This window comes from Sceloporus occidentalis, unplaced genomic scaffold, assembly GCF_023333645.1.
Source record: "Sceloporus occidentalis isolate IW3139 unplaced genomic scaffold, rSceOcc1.0.p SCAF_3, whole genome shotgun sequence".
Classification (NCBI taxonomy): Eukaryota; Metazoa; Chordata; class Lepidosauria; order Squamata; family Phrynosomatidae; genus Sceloporus; species Sceloporus occidentalis.
The window spans coordinates 137733068-137756539 of record NW_028316983.1 but is presented as its reverse complement, the minus strand read 5'-3'; the positions used below and the strand labels follow the sequence as shown (position 1 = coordinate 137756539).

General features: G+C 38.5%; 1 protein-coding gene across 5 annotated transcripts in view; it reads right to left on the bottom strand.

The window, feature by feature from the left end:
* The window catches only part of LOC149316866 (solute carrier family 12 member 7-like), a 126854-nt gene that overhangs the window by 83654 nt on the left and 19728 nt on the right, over positions 1-23472 (bottom strand). For 2 of the 5 annotated variants that reach the window (XM_089516419.1, XM_089516420.1), the window contains exon 1: positions 14900-15147. The exons of the other annotated variants lie outside the window; for them this stretch is intronic. In XM_089516419.1, coding sequence (XP_089372545.1) covers positions 14900-14939 — 40 coding nt within the window. In that variant the 5' untranslated portion in view covers positions 14940-15147. Of the gene's footprint in view, positions 1-14899; positions 15148-23472 lie in introns of those variants that run through there. 5 annotated transcript variants of the gene reach the window in all.

Sequence of the window (23472 nt, the reverse complement as noted above, 5' to 3'; positions counted from 1 at the left end):
ACCCAGCCCTATATGAAATATTTCATCAATGTGGTTGTTACTGTATTGCCGTTATTGTGCTACTAGAAGACCTTATTCACATAATGAGGGTCTAAAAACACTTCTGTGGGGCAGGAGGAAATCTGTGTGAAACTGTTCAGCCATCACATCAGATGCATCCATCAATTTATGTCCGCTGTAAGGAAGGCTCTGTTCTATAGCATAGCTTAAAAGCAATTCTAAGAATCCAAAAAGCATCACCATTACTCAGAAAGAATGGTTACATCCCTGAGTCCCTGCCAGCCAAAGTGGTGAGAACCAATCTAATCTGTGCGTACTTTTAAAGAATAAGAGTGAAATGTGTCTCATATTTTAATCCTGAGAAAGACCATGCACCAATTTCATATGTCCAGGAAACATCACAGCACAAAGTGTTTCTGACCTAAAGATACAGTTCTGCATTGTGCTCTGAAGCCAAAAGAACATATGGGCCCGTTACAAACGGGCCAGAAAGTACGCGTGGAGCGCGTACTAGGGTTAGAAAGGGGCGGTGCTTCCACACCCCCTAACCCTAGTGCGCGCTCTGCACGCACAAAATGGCAGCAGCCGTTCCACACGGCCACCGCCATGAGGACGTCATGACCGCGCCGCCTCTATACGGGGTGGCGCAGGCGTGACGTCCTCGCTCCGCACCAGGGCACTTAGTGCGCCCTTAGCGCAGAGCAGGAAGGAGCTCTGTTTCGGAGCTCCTTCCTGGTTTGGTCCGCTGGGCGCAGCCTTCACATGGCTGCGCCCAGCAGACCAAAGGAGAAAGGGGCCAAGCGGCCCCTTTCTCCTCCTCCCCGCCACCGCGGGGTGTCCTTGGGGCTTGAAGCCCCAAGGACACCCCTTTCCAGGCTGCGGGGAAGGGGCCTTTTGCCGCTTCCCCGCAGCCTGAAAAGCGGCGGATCGGGGCCTCAGCGGCTGCCGCTCTGAACACTAAGGCCCCGATACCCCAGGGAAAGGGGCGGATGCAGCTCTCCCCAAACAGGCGGTCTGTAACCTGCCATGGTTCACATATGATGGGGGGACTGAGGAAGAAGAAGGCCTCAAAACAGTGTCACTGCAACTAATACCAAATGCCAAATGGTGTCGGGCCTAAAAAAGTAGTCATGTAGAGAAACCCTCCTCCAATCTTAATGAATAGACAGGCTTATATTTGGAGGAGCAATCTATAAAATAATGGATATTAAAGCCAACAATGTGCATTCATCCATCTCCTGACAATACATGGCCCGTTGCATTCTACAAAATTCAAGTTTCTCATCCCAGGCTTCATGAGAATACATGACCTTAAGTTGCATACAACTAAATGTCAAATTCTTGTAATATTATACAATTACTTCATTTCGAGTATACTCTGTGTGTGTGTGCGAGAGAGAGAGAGAGAGAGAGAGAGAGAGAGAGAGAGAGATGAATGTCTGTGTGCCTTCCACACCGCCTGTCAACTAGTCGTGACCCCATGAATTTCATATGGTTTTCATAGGCAGAGAAACAGGCAAACTAAAAGCCTTATTTTATTTATGGCTGGATCCATATCTGGTTAAATGGGTTATTCAAACCTAAGACTTCTCACCCTGGTTGTCATTTTTTCCATTTTCTTCATTTTCATTTAATATCCTACCAGTGTCATTTAAACACCCCTTGGTGGATTTGCTTGGTTTTCTTCCTGGGTCTTAGTTTCGTCTGTAGTAAAGACTTAATGGATTCAGCACAGGAACTAAAGGTTTCCCTTCTCTCTTACCACGAGAAAAGCTGGTTCAAAGGTCAGAAAACTGTGCAAATGGTTATGGAAAAGATTCAAATATCTTCCTGGGATTTAAAACCAAAATCCAAAAAATAAGGCTCTTGTTTGCCCAAAAATTTACACAATGTGGTAATGTTTAGATGACTTTTAAGATAAATTAGTAAAAGCTATGGAAGATAGATCTATTAGTGGCTACTGATACGTAAATTCAATATTCACACTTGCAGGAAGCAAATATTAGTGACAACTTACACATGTCTAATATGCTGGCTTCTACTGTTGGAAATGATGCCAACCTTAGATGAACCCAGGGATCAATTCTGCAAGATTCTTTTTTTAATTCTTACATTTCTCTTTTCCCTTATCTATTTATTTTTCAGTGTATTTATAGCAGGGGGCCTATTGATGTGGCTGCTATAATCACATTAGTACTTTTTTAAAAAGTTATCACTTCAGAGCACTGATGAAAACTGGAGGGAGGGAACAGCCCTAACCTTCACAAATCCTAGACCACGGATGGACAACCAGATTTGGGTGCGAGGTTTCTCTCAGAAGATCTCTTCAGAGCCTTAGAGACTGTCAAACTTTCCAAACAAAGAAAATACGAAACTGGAATTAGCCAGAAATCTGTTTCTGCGTATGTAAAATTGACCCCCCCCCCCTCAACAGTGCAGGGAAGAGAGCCGCGATCTATCTGAAAGGTAAATTCCTGTTCCTGAAGCTTTCAGGCCAGTTAACTTACCCTTTCTTTCCCATTTCCAGAAAGTGAGCAGACAAAGTCCTGCTAACCTGGATCTACTTGATACACTCACCAAGATTCAATTGCCAGATATTTTCTTCAAAGTTTGGGACACAGCATTGTAACTTGATGGTAGAATTCAAAGACATGGCTGTGTTAGTTTGGAAAAACAGTACGCAAAGGGATCTTTTAGCACCTTTAAGATGAACTGCAACAGAGAAATTGGTAGCATGAGCTTTCATAGACTTTTGCCTACTTTCTCTTCAAACACATGTGCCTCTGAGGAAGAAGGCACAAGTCTACAATAGCTCATTCTAAAAACTAATCAATTCTAATCAATCAATTAACTAATGAAAAAGCATTCAGGAATGTCTTAAATATTATAAATGAACATATTCAATCATTCCTAACATAACAATGATAATGTTTAACATTCATATAGCACTTTAAAATATTAATGTTTTCTCACTAATACTAAATGGTAATAACAATTTGGAAGCAGGTTAAAACATTTTTGTGCCTCCAAGCCTTTATGAACTATGCAGTTTGGCTGGTTTAGATGTTTAATGGTGCAGGTCTAGAATTTTTTAAGGGTCTGTATTTTTTTTTATTTTTTTATTTTTAATACATTTTTAATATTTAAATTGTTTTAATTATGATTGTTTAATTGTATATTTAATACTTTTATTTAATTTTTGTAGCATTTTTAATTCATTGTTTTAAAATGTTTTTAGTTGCCTTGAGTCCTATGGAGAAAGGCGAGACACAAATTAATAATAATAATAATAATAATAATAATAATAATAAATTCAAAGGAGACACCTTCTCAGCCGAGCTCAGCTAGTTTATTACGAACTGAACAATTATCTGTATTTGGTTAATCAAGTGGCCTCTCTAAAGCAGTATGCAAGAAAAGTAGGCAAGCCTGAGTGAAATTAACAAATGGCCAATATTTGCGTGAAATTAAATTGCCAGAACTAGCCCTGTAACATTTCAAATAGAGCCTTGAATTTAATGGCATAGTATAGCTCAATATGGATAAAATTCTAGTACTTCAAACAGTGCAGTTCATATGATTTTTCCAAATACTATATTGCATTGCCAAGGTCATACTTGGACACTAACTCCTCTTTGCTAGAGAATTATACCGCACAAATATCAGTAAAGTGATTTCAGAGTAGTAAGTACTCCCAACACATCCATCAAGACAAGAAAAAATGTCTTTCCACAGCCTGAAATTACTGCTTTTATCAGAGATCACTTATGTTCCAGCCATTAGGCAATGCTTTCCAACCAGTCTTCTTCTGACTGTATAATTAATTTCTAGCTTCGCTACTATAAAGACTATTGATTCTCTTTACTATTTTTTCTTTCTTGTAAAGAATCTGTATGTTCTGAACAGGGCTGGAGTTGGAACCAAGAAACTACTGTAATATAATTCATATTATCAAACATCAAGGGCTTGCCTTTTTTGCCACTGTAGCCATGGGTACACCTTTAAATCTGCCTGGTACCTGATCAGGATAACCTAATTGTATCTTGATAAATCTGCCTGCAGTCTATCCTGGGACTGTTACAAACTGCAGACCACTGGTGTTACTGTACAAAGTCCTATGTTCTACACATATAGACACACTGGTGTTTTTTTTTAACAATATCCAGCCTGATGTAAACTCCAATGGGTAAAACAAATAAATTTATTACAGCATGACCTTTCATGGTCTACAGCCAACTTCCTCAGATGCATGAAGTATCATCTAGAAATTCTGCAATCTGAATAGTGTTCACAAAGAAGATTTTAAGGCACAAAAGTCTGAGACTGGCAATTGCATTTTTGACACTGGATTCAGATAAAGACAATCTCAACAGTTTTGTGACTATGTAGTGTTACTAATGAAAGGTAAATCTTAAAAAGTGCCATTCTTGTAGTTTCATCCCGATTAAGTTCTAGAGAATCTAAAAAGTTGTTTACCATTCTATGACATTTTGGTTTGTCTAATAAAGGTATTACCATACTGCAAATTGTGCTTTTAGCATTCTGAAGGGAGAAACAGTAATGAGTACATATAGTTAAAATGACCTTGCAAATCTGAGGTCAGAGAGTAAAGTACATAGTTTGGAGCTCTGCCCATTATCAGAGATTTAAAAGCCTGTCTTAATGTATTGCAGATTCTATAGGCTTTAGAGCTTAACCGCAGTTGAAAACACAGTTTTCCGTTTTGATTACCTACGTCATATACAACTATTATTTCTCTTGCCAGCAACAACTTCTGAGCATTAATATCTCTAACAAGCTTAAGGGTTTACGTTGTTTTTTTTAAATGTTTCAGTCTTGTCAATCCTAACCATAAGCCTCAAGTGGAAGCATTTAGCTTTTTCATTCTGTTTGAATTCCTTTTGCTTTATAAGTGAAAGTAAAAGCAAAAATTATTTTCTCAAGGTGTATCCAAATGAAGTACGGAGAACAAATGGAGAACAGCCTAAAAAAGGATTTCACTGAATTCTTTCAAAAAACGTAGGCAAGCACTTTGGCCCATTAGCAAAAACAAGCCAACTTCACACTTAAGACAATTAAGTGTTGAAAATGTTGTAAAATTTTGAGTAATCAAGCTTTTGAGTTTTCTAGAACTTATATTTTGACTATATATGAAACAGTTGGATGAATTGGACATCCTGGTGGAGCCCAAGAATCAGAATCTTTTTTCTGGATATGGCCACAATCCCTCACCCTCCCACCCACCCAATCTTGATTTATCTTTCACAAACATTCCAAAACAATGTGCTGTGAAGATAAAAACAAAGGAGTATAAAGATATGATAAGCCATATTATTTAAAGAAAGCTAGCACAAACATTTTGATTTGGGTGTAATCAAAGCCTGCGCCAATGTTCTTAACCTTTAGCTTGTCAAAGCTGTTTATGTGACTGATGCCCAGCATCTGAATCAAACATTTCATTCTAGGTCTGCTCCATAAAATGCAGTTTGAAAGAGCAAAACAACACACAGGCAAGGGTTCTGAATTCCTCCCTCCAGATGACTTCGTCCATGAGACATCATCTGCCATCAAATCCCAGATGATGGGAACAGCAGACAAGGAGGTTGACTCTCCTGTCTAAGCAGCATTTCCAAATGGCTAGAATGGCACATACAGTTGGTCCTTCTTATACACGGATTTTTTATACACGGATTCAAGCATACACGGTTTGAAAATGTTCAAAAAAAGTATAAATTTCAATGATCAAACCTTGATTTTCCATTTTTTATAAGGGACACCATTTTGCTATGTCATTATATTTCATGGGACTTGAGCATACACGGATTTTGTTATACACGGGGGATCTTGGAACCAAACCCCAGCGTATAACAAGGCTCCACTGTAATAGTTTCGAAAGATGCTCTAGCCTTCACATTCCACATTAGGTGCTCTTCTTCTTCCTTCTCATTCTCAGTATAGTGGAATTACTGCAGAAAATCCTGTCACTGAGCACTGATTAACAGGATGCTGGACAATAGTTTTTTGGGGGGTCTCACAAAGGCAGATTCAAATGGAAAACTACATTCTACGCAAGCCTTCAGCATTTGCACCCCGGCATTTTTATTATTAGCACACTGGGGCATCACAGCTCTTCAGAGTGAAAAAAAAGACTGGTGCTTTCTCTCCAGGGTAAAGCAAAGTTGAATACAGAGATGCAGGGAGAGAACTAAATAAGAAAGCTCAGCAAGTGTAATGAAGACATGCTACATGGACTTTGACTGGGGGAGGAGTGTATCATAAACACTGTATAATGATGGGTGGTGGTGAGCATTGAACTAGGACTCTGGGAGACCAGGGTTTGAATTCCCACACAACCATGGAAATCTACTGGGCAAGTAACATGTTCTCAGCCTCAGGCAATGGTAAACCTCCTCTGAACAAATATTGCCAAGAAAAAACCACAAGAGGGTCACTTCAGGGTTGCCATAAAATAGGAATGACTTGAAGGCATACAACAACAAATAATGATGGGTGGATGTTTGTGAAGGGAGTATGTGAGTATATCAATGTATATACATTTATACATGAGATGTGTATGGCTTTGACACTGCTACCAAGCGCCCTTTTAATTCTTTAGTGAGTGCACCTCAGATTTTCATCCTCTGTCACTTCTTACATGAAAGTACTGCAACTAATCCCCCCTTTCACTTTTGTCTGCAAAGAAAAATAACAAGATTTTACTCTTCTTTACTCTTAGGGCCAAATTATGTGTGATCACAGTCCTCATTCCCATTTTTAAGGTTAAAAATAATCACAAAGGCAGTGGGCCAGATTGATATTTATCTATATTGTACCCATATATTTTTCTCGGAGAACAAGTTTAGGTAGGTGGCAATTTAGATTGTGAAAAACAACCTCCTCAAGGCTCATTTTAAAATGTTTTAAAGAGTAGGAGGTCATTGCTCCACATGCATACTATGCCATTGTATATAATGGGACCTGAGCATTCATGTGTGTGTGTATCCATGGATTTTCAGAATCCATGGGCTCAGATTTAGGCAGACCTGTTAGATATTAAGATATAGATTGAGCCGGGGGGGGGGGGGGGGATTGGCTGACATTTTGGCAAAAGCAGAAATGTAGTAAAGTTGAAACAGCTTTATGGAATTTTCTTCCATAATATTCTATACTGTTCATGGCAGAAAAGGATGTTGATCTGAGGATTAATCTCAGTCTGTAAATGTTCTGTCTCAGGGCAGTCCAGTGGTGTAAGCAATGTGCAAACACTTGCCAAAGACTATAAAATGCCATTATTCCCAAATTACAAAGTAAGTATAAAGCATTTAATCTTCTAGAAAGTGATGCTGTACAAGATCATTCTTGACAGGTAGTAACTTGTGAGGCTTTTATTGCTTAGTGTTCCTCAGCTCCTGTCCCCACCCTACACGCATAGCAATTTCTTCTATAGAATTTTTATGTAATGGCAGGTTGCATTGTTCATTCATTTGTTCACATGTTTACATCTGGGAAACCCACACACAAAGCACTAGGCAACTGTTATTCAGTGGCATGCCACCTCTAACGCAGGAGGTTCAGAAATACTCTGATGACTGCTAGTCACTGCAAACACGAGTGTTATGCCACCAAGTTTCTACTCTTTAAAAGACAGAAGACAACCTGATGAGATGCCTTGCTAAAGTTCCTTGCTAAAATGCTTAAACAGGACTGTGCCCAAAAGTTATCAAGAACATTGTACTTTTACAAACTACTCCAAATCATGCCAACAATATGATATATTCCAGTGCATTCTTCAAAATTCCATCTTCATTCAGTAAGCATTTATTACCTGCCGCTAGTGCTATTTTCTTTACAATTTTCACTATTACATTACCCAAAAACACATTTACCAAAAAATAAAAACCCACTCCCAACCTCTAAGTCAATACATCCAATTTAGTGGCTATTATATCAATAGGGATGTATGTCGGCAACATGAAAGATGGTCTTCTTGGTGCTTGTCCAAAGGCTCTGGAACTTTTTTTCTGAGAAGGCCAGACTAGCTCTCTCTTTGCTGTTCTTTTAAAAGATATGTTTCAAATGGTTTTTAATTCTATAGGCAATTTATCTGCATTTTAAATACTTATAAACTTTTATTTATACATGGTTTTACTAGCATTTCCTTTTATTTTGTAAGCCACCTTGTGTCCCACTTTTGCAGAAAAATAAATCAATACAACATTAAAAAAATCAACATTATATAAGATATATAAAAGAGTGCCCCAAAACATTCTGTAGGAAACCTATAATCTCATGAGAGCTAAAAACAACAACTTGAAGGGAGAGCAGATTAGTAGCACGGCACCATCTAAGCATGCAGAGATCCAGGTTCAATCTGTGGAGTATCCCATTTTAAACAGGATGAGACAGTGGGTGATAGACAAAAGTCTTTCCCTGTGGCATGGGAGATCCATCGCCAGTCATGAGTCACTGACACTAAGCTAAACAATTAGCCTTACTGACATAAGGCAGCTTCCTTTCAACTTTCCCCTTCCCTTGCAAATCATCCATTTGCCATTAGACAACTGTGTCACAGAAGAGACTTGCTTGGCTGGATTCCAACCCACGTTTCTTGAAGCAAAAATACTTAATAAGATATATTGCATTCTGCAACATCTGAAAATTCCTTTCTAACATCAAGTGCTAAGTATACATAGAAATTATTATTGTTTAAATTCAATCTATATCCTGCCTTTCTCCCAAAAATGGGATTCAAGCAGTTTACATTATTTGGGCTGCGAGGAAGCGAAAGGCCAATAGAAATATATTAACTTTAGTGAATCTGGCATTATGCAAGTATTCCATGTACATGGACCGGCTGAAGTTTTCAAGCACTAAACAATGAAATTCTGGACCATGCCAACCACTACCATGTCAGGATGCACAGGGGAGCCAATGAAATCCACAAACACCTGGACAATTTCAACAGGAAAGAGGAAACCCTTAAAGTAAACAAAGTTTGGCTACCAGTTCTGAAAAATAGCAAGATGAAGACTCAACAAATGCAAATGAGAAATCTGCCAGGGTCAGGGGTTTCCCAGCAGACAATGAGCACTAATCAAGCAGTCACTAATCCTCTTTTGATGACCCTCACACCCTGAGGCCTGCCATTAGCAACAGAACAATCCACAGGCAAATCACTCCTGCCTACCCAGGGTCACATAGTATATATATACCCACCTCCTTTCCAGGCAAGCATTCTCTGAAGATGCCAGCCACAGATGCTGGTAAAACATTAGGAAGAAACTCCTCTAGAACATGGCCACATAGTCCAAAACACCCACAAAAAACTATGGGTGCCGGCCATGAAAGCCTTCGACTTCACATTTTCAAGCACTCTTGAACGGTAACCCTATGTAGAGCCCATTACAGTTCTCCATACAGGATTTAACTAGCAATGCATTAGCAAGAATTTGCTGCATAATTTTAAGCCATTGTTCTCCCACCTTTTATTTCTAGTATGAAGGTAATAAGTATTGTCTTACCTTGCAATCTTGTAAGAGTTAATAAGAATAACAAAGTGATACAAGCTGAACATTTTGAAGTGCTACACCATAACTGGCATTATCTTCCCCAAAATTGGTCCAGCCTTTCTCATTTTCAGTTGCTATACAAACAGTCTCGAATATCAAAGATTAATTATATAGCAACCAAACAAAATGCATTCATTTGGAAAGATGCAGTTATCTGACACAGTTAGTCCAAGGGCACAAGGATAATTTTATAGAACAGTTTCATTGTGCAGGATTCTCACTTTTAAAAAATTTACTTACTATTTTAAGATTAACAACATACTTCATAATTCTAGGGGCAAAGTAATGGAACTAAGAGATCTGATTCAGATACCTGCTGAGTTGTGATTTTGCCTTGGGCAAAATCTCCATCCACCCCACCGCCCCACATGAGAATAGCAAGCACCTTGCCTAAAAAATGAATAACATCACGCAGTGCAGAAACAATTTTTTCTCCCATGCCTACCTGGCACAACTTGTCAACAAATTACTCTTTTAAGCTGGAATTAAACACATCCATTTCTTATCTCTTCTTGTCAGTGAATCATTACTACTGACACTCCAAACATGAGCACAGCTATTGAAAGACTGACATGGTTTTTGTTCACCAGTATAAATATTTTGACAATTAGTTTTTGACAGGGATTTGACAAAATACACTTTGTTTTGTTAAACATTTCTAGAGCTTTCTGGATGGTCAGGTATTAAACCCAAAAATACTGTAAATTTATAGCTTGCTATTTGTTAACAGAGAGAGCCAATGTGTAGTGGACTAGGACTTTTTGAGTCTTGTAGTGAACCAGACTTTGAATGTCAAGCAAATACTCTGGGAAAGCAGAGTCCAGATCCCCACTCGGCCCTGGACACCCATTCAGCGAACTGGGGCAAGTCACACTGCCTCAGCGTCAGAGGAAGGCAATGGCAAACCCCCTCTGAACAAATACTGTCAAGAAAGCCCCATGATAGGACTGCCACAGTTGGGGTCAACTTGAAGGCACACAACTATTTAGAAACAGAACCCAGATCACAGTGAAAAACACATTATATAACAACACCTGAGCAACATAACAAATTTGTTTAACGTTATAAAACATTATTAAAAGTCAGTAACAACTCTGCATGCAATACAATTTTTTTGCTTCTATCTAATGATATATTCCAAGGACTCATCACACATTCCATACAAATAAGGCTGGTCATGCTCCAGGTGTAAGTGTCAGCATTTCACCGCACAGCAGCACTGCTCATGTAAAAAGAAAAAATAAATTCAGAAAACCTAGTTTCATCTTTTTAGTTGAAAAACTCAAGCTCCACTAAAATTTGGTGCTAGAATCCCTGGGAACAGATACACTGCTGATTCAGACTAATTGCCCCTCTAGAAGGTAGGGATATCAGGCAGCACCAAGCTTTCCACAGCTTTAGTCAGCTGTTGTTAAACATGAATAATCATACAGGCAAACCAAGTGTTCTGCTATTGAATTATATTCCTCTTCCCTTTGCAATAGTATTAGAAGAATACTAGACACTAATGAATGACACCAAGTAGTACAGTATCATTTTTTACTTCTCCTATTAAAAGAAAACAAGCCTCCCATTCTGCTCAAAGGGTCTTTAAATCTACCTGTTAAATGTTTGCCATGAGTTATTCCAAGGAATGAATTTCTTCCAGAATCAAGAGAAAGGAACGCAAAGAAAATCTAAAAACTATACAGTGTCTTCAGCTAACTGCAGACACACATACAGTTTACAGGATGACTGAGCGACATTACACACACACACGTATGTATATGTATGTATGTATGATGATATCAGTGTCAAGCAATAACACAATTCGGGAAGTACTTTGTATGCACATTACTGTATACAGAACAGCTGGACTTTTGGACACACTTGCTCTTTTATTATAGAAATATATTTTCTACCTATCCTTTAATTGGCCAGAAACATATTTTACACAATATAACTATGTCTTAGAAAATCGTTATATTCTTTTTATTGGAAAAATCTGAAATATGTTTCAAAGATGACATTTTGTTTACATATGTAAACAGTCTTGAGAGAAAACTCCACATATATTTTGATACCTGTATACTGTCAGAGTGGCTTAGTGGTTTGAGTGTTGGACCGTGACTCTAAAACCAGGGTTCGATTCCCAGCTCAGCTATAAAACCCACTGGGTGATCTTGGGCAAGTCATACTCTCTCAGCATTAGGAAAAGGCAATGGCACACCTCCACTGAACAAATCTTGCCAAGATTACCCCATGATAGGTTAGCCTTAGGGTTGCCATAAGTCAGAAACAACTTGAAAGCACACAACAACAACAAAATGCTGAAGTATTGTTTAGTGTTGAAGCTGAAGTGTAGACAATATTATTGAGTACAGGAGAAGCTATTCCACTTGCCTACAACAGGAAAGTAAAAAAAAGCAATAGATGTGTTTTAAAGCAGTCCATTTAAGTCACATTCATTTGAATGAATTTATCTAAAATAGAATTGCAAGAAAGAAAATCCGTCTGCCCAATAACACTCAAAATACTTTTTTTTAAATAAAAAAAATTGAAACTGTTTTTCAGGAAATGAATCAATACAGTACTTTTTTCTTTTGATATCATATATATAACAGTGCAATAGCTGAAGTCTTGATATCAAGTGCATTCTGTCCGCAAATGCAAATTGTCTCCCTACAGGGTGTATGCTGAATGTTACCATGGAAGACACACAGGCATACATGTTTGGAATATATGAGGCAGCCCTATCAAGATTATTAGCAAAGCCTGACTTTCCAATGAGAGCAAAGAGAACAAATTATGCTAGCAGCACCACAACCTATAAAAATATCTGTAGTGATGTGGGAATTTTTATACTAATAGTTCCATTTTTTTAAACCATTCAAAGGCCTCCGAGCTGCTTTTCAACAGGACAAAAACATTACTATTAAAACCACGTTAAAGTTAACGAACAGCACAAATGTTAAAACTGAAATTTCTGAAGGCAGCAACATGCTAGAATAGTTATCAAGCCCACTTTAACATAGTTTTCAACTAAAAATTTAACAGACGATATTTGATATTGAGTGCTAGAAAACCACTAGACAAGGCTGTCAGAACACCTTACAGGTACAAACTCTATGAAACTTTGGACGCTTAATATCGCTCTGAGGTCAGCATGTGACAAATACTGATACTGTGCTGAAAGAGTGATTGCTGCACCTGATCCTGAACTTCTACTTGCCACATCAGATGCTCACAAAATACAGGCACATAAAACAAATCGGCTTCTCTGATTCATATTGCCAAACATTAGCAGTTCCACTACTCAAAACATGTATTAATTGAATACAGGTCAAGTCTCCCTTACTTCAAAATCCAAAACTGTTCACACAAGTGGCTGAAATAGTGACACCAATGCTTTCTGATGTTTCAGTGTACACAAACTTTGTTTCATGCACAAAATTATTTTAAAATATTGTGTATAAAATTACTTTCATGCATGGTATACAAAGTGCATACAAATTTTTTCATGTTTCGACTTGGGTCCCATCTTCAAGCTATCTCATTATATATGCAAATATTCCAAAATTTGAAAAAGTCCAAAATGAAAAACACTTCTGGTCCAAGGCATTTACAATAAGAGAGACTCAACCTGTAACACATTTTAGTTCATCCTGGAACTTATTTATTTATTTAATATCCTTCTTGCACAGGAACCAAGGCAATTTACGTCCAATTTAAACCCAAGTACAACCAAAAACAAACTGTGAGTACAAAAGTTAAATAATGATTAAACAAATCTCTCTTTTAATAGTGCAAAGTTAAAACAACCTAAAATGCATTTAAAACAGAAAAGATAAGAATTATAGCCCCATCAAGAGCCCCTTCTTGTAAACAGCCATTCTTTTATTGCCTATGGCAATACATGTAGGCAAGGAGATTTTGTATGACTGAAGAAAGTTGGATTCTTTTCTTTCTGTCTCTCAGAGTGCCAGAGACAGCTAACATACACACAGTATCAGCTAATGCAGACAAACAGGCTAGCAAAAACATTTATGGACTATTAAGTTCTGAAGACTTGCCAGATTGTTCTTAGACTTTTAAGGCATGTCACAAAGCAATGTTGTTGTTTTTCAAATTCACTTAGTCTATGCATTTTAATTAGTAAAAACTGTATGTTTTCTAATATGGAGGGAAAACTAAATTAAGTGGATATAATATAGATGCTCTTAAAAGCAGAGCCAAATTGTAGTTGAGGCAATAAGCAATGTACACTAGCAGTTTAGTCCCATATCATTGTTTCATACTTTTCAGCACTTCAAAACAAAGTTTTTTTTAAAAAAAAAACCCCACATACTATTAGGGTAATGATCCATTATTTCTCCACATATGCCACATAGGCACACACAAACCTCTTGTAAATGTGGCTCTAAATGTGGGACAGTTACCAATGGGACAAGGAACAGCACACTCAGGAAAAAAGTATGTGCCGGCACACTAGACTGTTCCCTTCATTTTACTCATAACATTTAGCTCATCTCTGCTATTCTTACTTGCGCTTGCATTAAATGATCAAAAACTGACAGTTTGTAGTAGAAGGGACAAAATGAATTAGAAGTTGCAACTAAAGTTCCTCAACTGTCCTAACTGGGACTTTGTTTATTTTCCCAACTTCAAATCTAGAGCAGAAGACAAATTAGAATTTGTATTCCTTTATTTTGTTTAATATTTATGTCATTATCACTTTAAAAAAACATTTAACCACAATTTAAGTTTTAATTTATATAACAGGAGCAACAAAATATTTTACAGTATGTTTAAGGGTTGGAAACAGACTCTAGAATATTTCTAAATTGTATTACAAGACACTTTAGGCTTTCTATAAAAAAGTATTTGTGTGTGTGTAGCTTTAATTTCTTTACACACTGAAATCTACCTTCAATTTTTAAATATCTACAAAGCATCTCCAGCTTTGTCCACCTAAAATTTAGATCCCAAATTATACTAAAGAGCAGAAGGAAAAGTACTTAATCTGCATTATGTAACAGAGGATTCTGATGCTGCATCACCAAAATTAAATGGACTGACTTAGAAATACATTTCTACTATGTTCCAATATGACATTTCTACTATGTTCCAAGGCAAATTGTACAAAATAATGTAGTGTAGTTAAAACTGCAGAAATCAGTCTATGAATCTTCTGAAGAAGCCTATATGACTTATCTGGCTTTCCCCTGAAGCAGGAACAACAAGCAGTTTGTAAAAGACATTTCTTTCTTTCTTTCTTTCTTTCTTTCTTTCTTTCTTTCTCTTCTCTTTCTTTCTTTCTTTCTTTCTTTCTTTCTTTCTTATAGACTCACCTGAGCTTGGACCACCTTCCTCATAATCCTGTTCACTCATAGTCAGAAGTCTTAACTCTCCAAACGTTAAAAGATGAAACAGCAGAAAGCTGACAGTTGCCCTCTCCTTTTGTACAAGAACTCAAATCCTGTCTCTCAATAGTAGTGGATTAATCCTGTAGCAAGTCATCAAAGCTTCATGCAGTTTAAAGTATGCATGTGACACAAAGCCAAGCTGCACTGCAGCAGCAGTACACTCCAACAGATTAAACTGAGAGGGATGTTCATCAGTGATAAATCCCCCTACACATAACAATAAGGGCAGGGCCTACACCTCTGTCATCAAGTGTCGCCAGGTAGAAAGCCTTAAATTATACCTACAATTGACTTGATGCTTACACCAGCAGATGCCTCATTTAAGAAACTATTTCTATCAGATGAGCCATCCTTGTGTATATAAAGGCAGTGAACCTCAGGATTATACATACAGCACACTATTCATAAGCCAATAGTTGACGCAGCTAAAATATTTAATCCTAAATCCATGGGTATTAAAAGCAAGTCAATGGTTTTTAGTTTACATTAGCTCAGTGGTTCCCAAGGGGGGAGCAGGTTGATGGTGGTTACAGGATATCTGGAGGTTTGGAGGGGGCATTTCTAGGAAGCAGAGGATTCATCTGCAAAAACAGTCAGAGTGTGTTTGGCACTTGCCACCTGTAGACGCATGGCCACCACCACAATTGGCTGCATTAATCATGAAAGTTGCAAAAAGGCAGGGGATATACAGGCACTTAGAGCCACACAACTTCTTTCCTCCTCCTCCACCTTCAACTTTCTCCTCTATGTGACTGGTGTTTGGAAAGGGCTTGAAAAACAACATACTATCTACTGCTCATTCTAGTGTGTAATTAGCACCCTACTCCACAGATCCTCCCACACCCAGCAATATGAGGATTCTGTGCACCTGCTTAGCAAAATGGTGGCCAGTGAAGGGCTGGTGAGTAGAATAAGTATGCAGTTTTGAACATACCTGGGAGTACGTCCTATTGAATGGGACTTGCTTCTAAGACGACAAGTCATAGGTTTATGCCTCAAATTTAAAAGAGGGTCCAAACGCAAAAGGTTTTAAAAACCATGCATGCACTAAATGCAATATTCCTTTTGACATTAGAATAACTGGACAGAGGAAAATGCAAATGTTGCCTGTTGAGCTGTCTTTGTTTTGCGTCACGGCTAATTCACACATTTGTTTAGAGGCGGTGAAGTCCTCCAAGTCATTTGTGACAAAAGGTTACTGTGAAAGCTTCCAAGACTTCTTTGTGATGTACTACTCTTTTGGTCCATAGTTACACGTAATAACTCACATGGGTGGCTGCCCATATGAAGTGGATCTTTATTCTTTTCCTATCAGCACACATAAAAGAAGGCTGTAAAGTCAACATACAAGGAGGACTTGATTATCTTGAAATGGTCCTAAATCATACTTTGGAAGCCTCAAAAATATTTTTCCAATCTGGGGGTGTCCATTGTTAACAGTTTGAGGCAAACTGTTCTTTAAAGTTATTCTTGTCATCCTCAGGATATACAAAAAGGGCTTTGAATTGATATAAGGAGAAACCATGTCATCAGCATTACATCTCCATATATTCCTGCTTTTAATGGAAGCAAATGAGTCAATGGCTCAAAAATATCCTTCTTTTTGACCACCAAAGATTCACAATTTAGGTTATGCAAAATAAGTCCCACTAAGTGTGAGTTGTGACTTAATCCACGAGTTAAAATTATTTCTCTTTCTAGATTCATCCTTTTGGATATAGATGGGGAAATGTCAGCAGAAGAGCCAGAGATGACTCTCAATATAATAACAACAGGCCCATACAACCACCAGATGTACACATCCATGCAAGTTAGGTCAGTAAGATTGTTTTCAAACTGCAGCAAGAGGGAGCAATCTGGGGGAGAGTTATCACAACTAGGAAGGGAAGGGCTAACCTTTCCCACATAATGAAATTCCTTCTGACACCACCCACACACACCAATGGGAGGTTTCTTTTCAAATATAAGTATATAAAGGGTTGACTGGGGCACAGGCAAGAGATGGTTGCCTCTTGTTACAATTAGATTTTTTTTTAAAAAAAACTTTCCTCCAAAAAGCCAATGGAAGGCTTTTTTAAAAGCCTAATTTCTGTGGAAAGAGTACAGAGGAGTCAACCCTCCTGATCACCCAATCACCCCCCCCCCGCCCAAAACTGGGGCCACAAGCACAGTAATCAGGCTAAGAAAGACTCCCACTGGAGCTAATGGAAGGCTTTTCCAAGCCGATCTGCTCAGATGAGGCATCTCTCTCTTTGTTTCAGATGTGTTAACATATGTGGCTTTGGCCTCACTCATCGCTGGCCCACAGCTCCCAGATGGTTATCCATAGAGAAATGAGATCTGGGGCTGAAGAAATGTTTCTCAACCCTGCTTTAAGATCACAGTCAAGCCTATTTCCCTTATTTCGGCCTTGGCACATTCCAGGCTATGCAGACTACATTCATGCTGCTGCAACCACAAATTAGGGTCAGGAACCCAAAGCCCCCCACCCACCCCAAAGTTGCTGGGCTACCATTCCCATTATCTCTAACCTACATAGCCTATGGTGATGGATGATGGGAATTGCAATGCTTTGTCTGGAGGGCTGTGTTCCCAATCCCTATTTCAGAGAGAGCCCCAAAGTCTATAAATATTAACATTAGTGACCCATACATTATATTATATTGATATTAATTACAGTGGACCCCTTCTATCTACAGGGGTTCAGTTCCGCCTCCCCCCCCCCACACACACACACACAGAGATGAGGGAAAAGGTGGTAGCTCAATCCCAGGTAATTCAATGTGTGGTGATGTGCGCCTGCCTGTGTCAGTGCAACTGTGGGTACACACGGCCAATATGGCAGCCTCATTGTATTTGGTCTTGGTTTTCATTCTGTGTTGGATCCACAGTAGCACTTGGCAGATCCTCCTCAAAGAAGAGGGTGTGGATGTGATTCACATGACTTCTTCTTCCCCTACGCTGAAAAACTGCACTGGGGCTAGGGGGCCTTGGGAAGCCTCCAGAACAGCATGAGAGGTACTGTTGGACACTGCATTTTTTTCCAGCAGGGAGCCTTCACTGGATTCCAGTACCTTCCATGAATAGAAGCATTTCCATTCACGAAATGGCCAATATGCATTCAATCCAATTTTCTTTAAATAAAAATAAACAACTGAAACAGTCAAACAGTGGTACTGTATCTCTCTCCTGCACTCACACACACACACGCTCTCACATACATATACAATGACTTAATTCCTTCATTCTGAAGTCAATACAAACTTTCAATTTCATAGAAAGAGCATGAAAATATTTTCCAAGGCTATAATCTTAAACATTTCTATTTGAGCATAAGGAATCTTAACCTCACCAGTTATGCCTCACCAGTTTAAGATAGGAATAAAGGTCTTTCTAGTATTCAAGTTGATTATTTAGCACTGGTGCTCCGAGTGGATTTTCTCATGAATTAGAGCTTTCTCCCTGTCAACTTCCTCCCCCTTTTCTTCAGCCTCTTTTCCCACTCTACTTTCTACTCTGCCAGTGTCTTTCCCTCCCTCTGCTCTTCTGTATGTTCCTTTCTTCACCTTCTCTCCCCTACTCCTCACAGCCTGTGCTAACTATATGGAGCAGGAGCCTCTGCGTCTTCCACCTGAGATTGCATCCAACTTCTAAGCTGGCCAGTAAGTTTCTACTGTGCACTGTTTGCATGTAAACCAGCCACCAGAGCCTAGGACAGGTGACTTTTGAGAAGTATGGAAAACATCTCAAGGCGGATATATAAGGCAGTTCAGTTTATTATTCTTTAACTTGGGGACAACCATGAGTAGATAAAAGATGTGCATTAGTACTTGAGTCAACACATAATATATTTCTCTACCCTTAGAAAGCAAATTATTTAAATTTATTCAAAGGCATGAAGTAGTCCTCAAAGCACCATACTTAATAGGCTGATATCCATGAGACTGTTGATTTAAATCCCACAATAGATGAAGTAAAACACCAACTGCAGGAATGTCATGGGAAAAGCTCCTAGATTTGTGTCATAATCTAGGCATGACTGCTGTTCCCAAGCTGCAGGGAAAATATTACAGGTACTTAAGCAGGGAAAGGCTTCTGCTTGAGACCAAAAGCAGCTACTGTCAATTATAGTAGACAAATACTAGGATCAAGATTCTGAAATGGCATAAATGAACTCTGTATTGATGTAGCATTTCACTATATTATACTAACACTCCTCAGTGGTGGCAACACTGTCTAGTGAAGTACTGAGGTTACAAAAAGTAGGAAATGTCATCTTCAGTATTGATGATTCAGCTTTTTCTTGATTCCTCAATTATTTTTCAAATTTGAAATATTTCCCACTTAGGGAGTGCTTAAGTGCACTGATAAGGGGTATAGAAATGTACTTGCTATTACTACATATATTCTGATCTTATCAGAGAAGTCAGAAGTCCAATGCAAGAAGAGGTATAATATTGGGAGATGAGGGAATGATCCTGGTAGTGGCAAATTTTTCCACCCACCTATAGGTAACATTTAAAACTTGCAGCTTGCCTGAGTAGTCAGCAGATCTTGCAGTCAGAACATGAGGACTGAAGGAATGATGGACAAAGCAAGCTGAAAGATTCTTGTCTCAAAATGGTATGGTGTGCTGGAGTATGCTATCTACATTATGAGCTGGAAAATGTTCATGTATATGTGGACACAAATATGTGTGTGTATAGAAAATGGCCCCTGGACCCTCCAGTGTTACTCTTAACCATTTCTTGTGAAGGAGATTCCACCCCATTTAGTGGAACACAATCCCTCCAAGTGTGGCAGAGTTTCCTTCTTTGGGGGGTTTCAATCAGAGACTAGATGTTGGGAGTGCTGTGATTGTGTGAATGGACTAGAAGGCCTTTGTGGTCTTCTAGTTCTATGATTCTATGATTCAAACATTATCAATGCTGGTGCCATATCACATAGAATTATCTCCCTACTAAGCTTAGACAGACCCCTGATGTTAGGTGTTTCCAATGTCAGCTAAAAGGTTACCTATCTGCCCTGTCATTTTTCTGTTAGGCGTCTGTTATCCTTGGGTTTTAATTAATTATTTTAATAGATTTTATTTAATAGATTTTATTATCCTCACTGTCCTCACATTGTTCTTAATTTTTTAAAAAAAGCAAATGAAGTAAACTGGGCAGGTTTCTGTTTGTGATTTTCCCTGAAGCTGTTATGAAATAGCTTTGTAACCTCCTGGGGAAGTAAATCAACTGCTGCTGCTATAGTTGTGGAAGTTAAAACATAGAGAACCTGAACACAAGAATCTTTCTCATTAAGTAAATCATGCCACTTGTCCTTCTGTCCCAGTAAAGTTTGCTCTATTTTTAGTTCTCCAGAATCTGAGAGGCCAGCTACACACATGAGCATAGCATGGCCCCAACCATTAAAACACACACACACACACACACCAGCCTTGGAAGGCTGCTATTCTGAGTGGAATAACCACAGGGTAGAATATTGCTTGCTCAAATCTAACCACAATCACTTTTTTTGTGTAAAGTTCCAGATGTATATTTAGCTCAGTAAATCGACATATGGACATCAATGGGACAAAAGACAGCTTGGTAGTTTGTAGATTTAAGTAGAATACAATTGGTGGGAACAATTAATCCGCTCTCTGCTTACTCTTCCTACATTGAAAATTACAGTTTCTTGAATGCATTTTTCATGTAAAAAGACAAAAGCCATGACTTTGTTATGTTTACTTGCATGTAAGATGCAGTTTATCCCTCTAACAAAGGACTACACTAGCTCTGCTACCTGACATTCTCTTACCTGGCAATTCTGGAACTGTATATCTGACTTTGTACACAAAACCAATTCCTGACAGTAATATCAGAACAATGCCACTTAGCAATATTAAACAAAAATGGCTTAAAATATCTTTCAAAATCTGCTGCATCAAATGATGCAATAAAAACAACAACCAGAGGAATAGGGGAACAAAGTTGACACTACAGATGGCACAATCAGTATGTAAGCTGGGATTTGATTTTTCCATCTGCTATCTAAGCAGCATATTGTTTGTATATATGCGAGCAATACCAACAAACTAGAAATGTTCGCCTGTGATCACTGGGATTACAATATTAGATATGCTCTCTGCAAATAGCATCATGTTCTGAAACCTAATCCACACGTGTCATATCTATTGCTAGCTACGAAACAGTTATGTAAAACATGAGATCCTATAGTCTGCAGTTCACTGCAGAAAGTTTACCAGTCCAAGACAAAGGAAATGTCTTGAAAACAATACGAACTTCCAAATCATTCACTTAACCATCACAATTATGGTCATGTATTAAACTGTACATATAATGCTGAAGTTGTACAGTGTAATGACTGAATCAGACCTGCATAATTTTTGACTCACCAAGCCAAAACAGAGCACCCACCAAGAGGCCTCCCAAAAACAAAACAAAAACCCAAGCCCTTTATCGACACCTCGTAGGTGGTCTTACCAGTTGGTGGGTTGCATTCAGCCGTATAGGTCACACATGTAATATAAGCCTGAGCTACAGATCAGGGCAATAGGAAACCACTACTTAGAGCCCCACCACACTGCTACAAAGCTCAGTAGCCTTGAAAAAGTCCACCTCAGCCTAACTTCAGAAGTGGCAAGACTAAAAAGATGCTTTCAGCTTTCCAGAAGAATACAAAAGTAATAATTGAAATATGTAAATTTATCAGACAGATAAATTTCACACAGGAGCCCACCTCAAGAGAGGCCCACTTTCAGTCCCACCACTTTCAAAGACACAATTGGCGAGTACACTAGACAGGGCCATCTCACAGGTTGCACCAAGACTCTGGAATTGCCTGCCTAAGAGAATGGAATGGCTTTTTCCTTGCTGTCAATCCATTATTATTATTATTATTATTATTATTATTATTATTATTATTTCAACAGGCTTTTAGAAGGTTTTTTTAAAAAATGCTTTTAAGAGGATGTTGTATCATTTTAAATTACATTGTTTTAAACTGCTTTTTTATCATTTGTAAGTTGTTCTACTATTGTTAATAGTGAAATTGTATTTCAAGGTTGACTGTGTGATCTTAACTATATTGTTAATTTAAACCCCTATCTTGGAAAAAAGATGGGATGATAACAACACCAACACCACTGCTTCAAACAACAGCTAGATATTCACTAAAGTCAAGAAGCAGAAATGATAAACAGACCAGTGAGAAGTTTTTCCAAGTGCTAAGCAGTCTACCTGTCCCTTTGTGTTCACCTGCTCAAATTCTTTGCAGATTCAAGGCCTTCATCAAATGCCTGTTCATTTCACCATCACTTCTATTTTATTTATATTCTGCTTCTTTGAGCACACAAAAGATGTTTACACTTGGTTGCAGCTTTCACATCACACTGAAACAGAACATCAGGATGGAGTTAGGACAGCACAACACAGTTCAAAAACTATATATAATGCTGGGAGTCTGCTACATTTGGTTTAGGGTTGCAGGGTGGAGGTTAGAAATCTGCCTTATTAAGACAAAAATTATGAAGACTTGATTTAAAATATTCCTCTGATGGAGTATACATTGATGGAGTGTAGAGATTCTCCTTGACTAAAGCAAGTCTTACCACTAAGCAGGTAGCAGACATAAGGCACCAAAGAAGGAAGCATCAATTGTTCATTAAAGCAATGGCCATTATTTCATTCATACTGGTTCCTACCAGAGGAGGGCATTATTTTGAACATTCACTCAGTCCCTGAAAAAAATGCCTTGGGTCATTAGCTTTTATGTACTCTCCCTCTTTCTTCTATGTTCCCCTTCATCCCGTTTTTCCTGGTTGGTGTCAGGCAAAACTCCCATAAACAGGAAGAATATTTAGAAAAACCTAGCTTGTGTTCCCATCAGGCCTTCTGGACTATACTTGACACAATTTTCTCCCTCACCGTTGGGTTCTTAATACCTGTATATACAAAGACGTTTTCTTACTGAAGATAAAGCAAACTGTGTTTAATGGAATCTGATTGCCAATTACTACTGTATCTAAAAGTAGCCTTGCCAGGTAATATGACTCAGCTGGCAATGCTATATCCTTTGTACATGAGGTCATTATCCAATTATCTTTGTTGCTAACAGGTTATTTCTAGCTGCCTTTGTAAAAAATAAAGGTCATAAGCTCCCCAAAATTAATTTCCTCTGCTGCCCAAATGCAGACATGTACATTTCTTGCTGTTACTGTCTTCCTGGTTTCTAGGGATGCTACCTTTTATATATATATGAGATCAGGGATCCTACACATGTAGGAGATGACTACTTCTCAGAAATTCACAGAACTTTCTTCTTTGCTTCTGTATGTTTAGAATGTTTAATCTCTCCTCCAAACACCTATCTCCATTTATGCCTACCTGAGAACTGAGATCTGTTGGTGGAACCCTCCTCTGTCCATTGGTGAGGCAATACACTGTGGAATCACCCATGCTATGGATGTGTCACCTTGGTTATGGAATACCTTC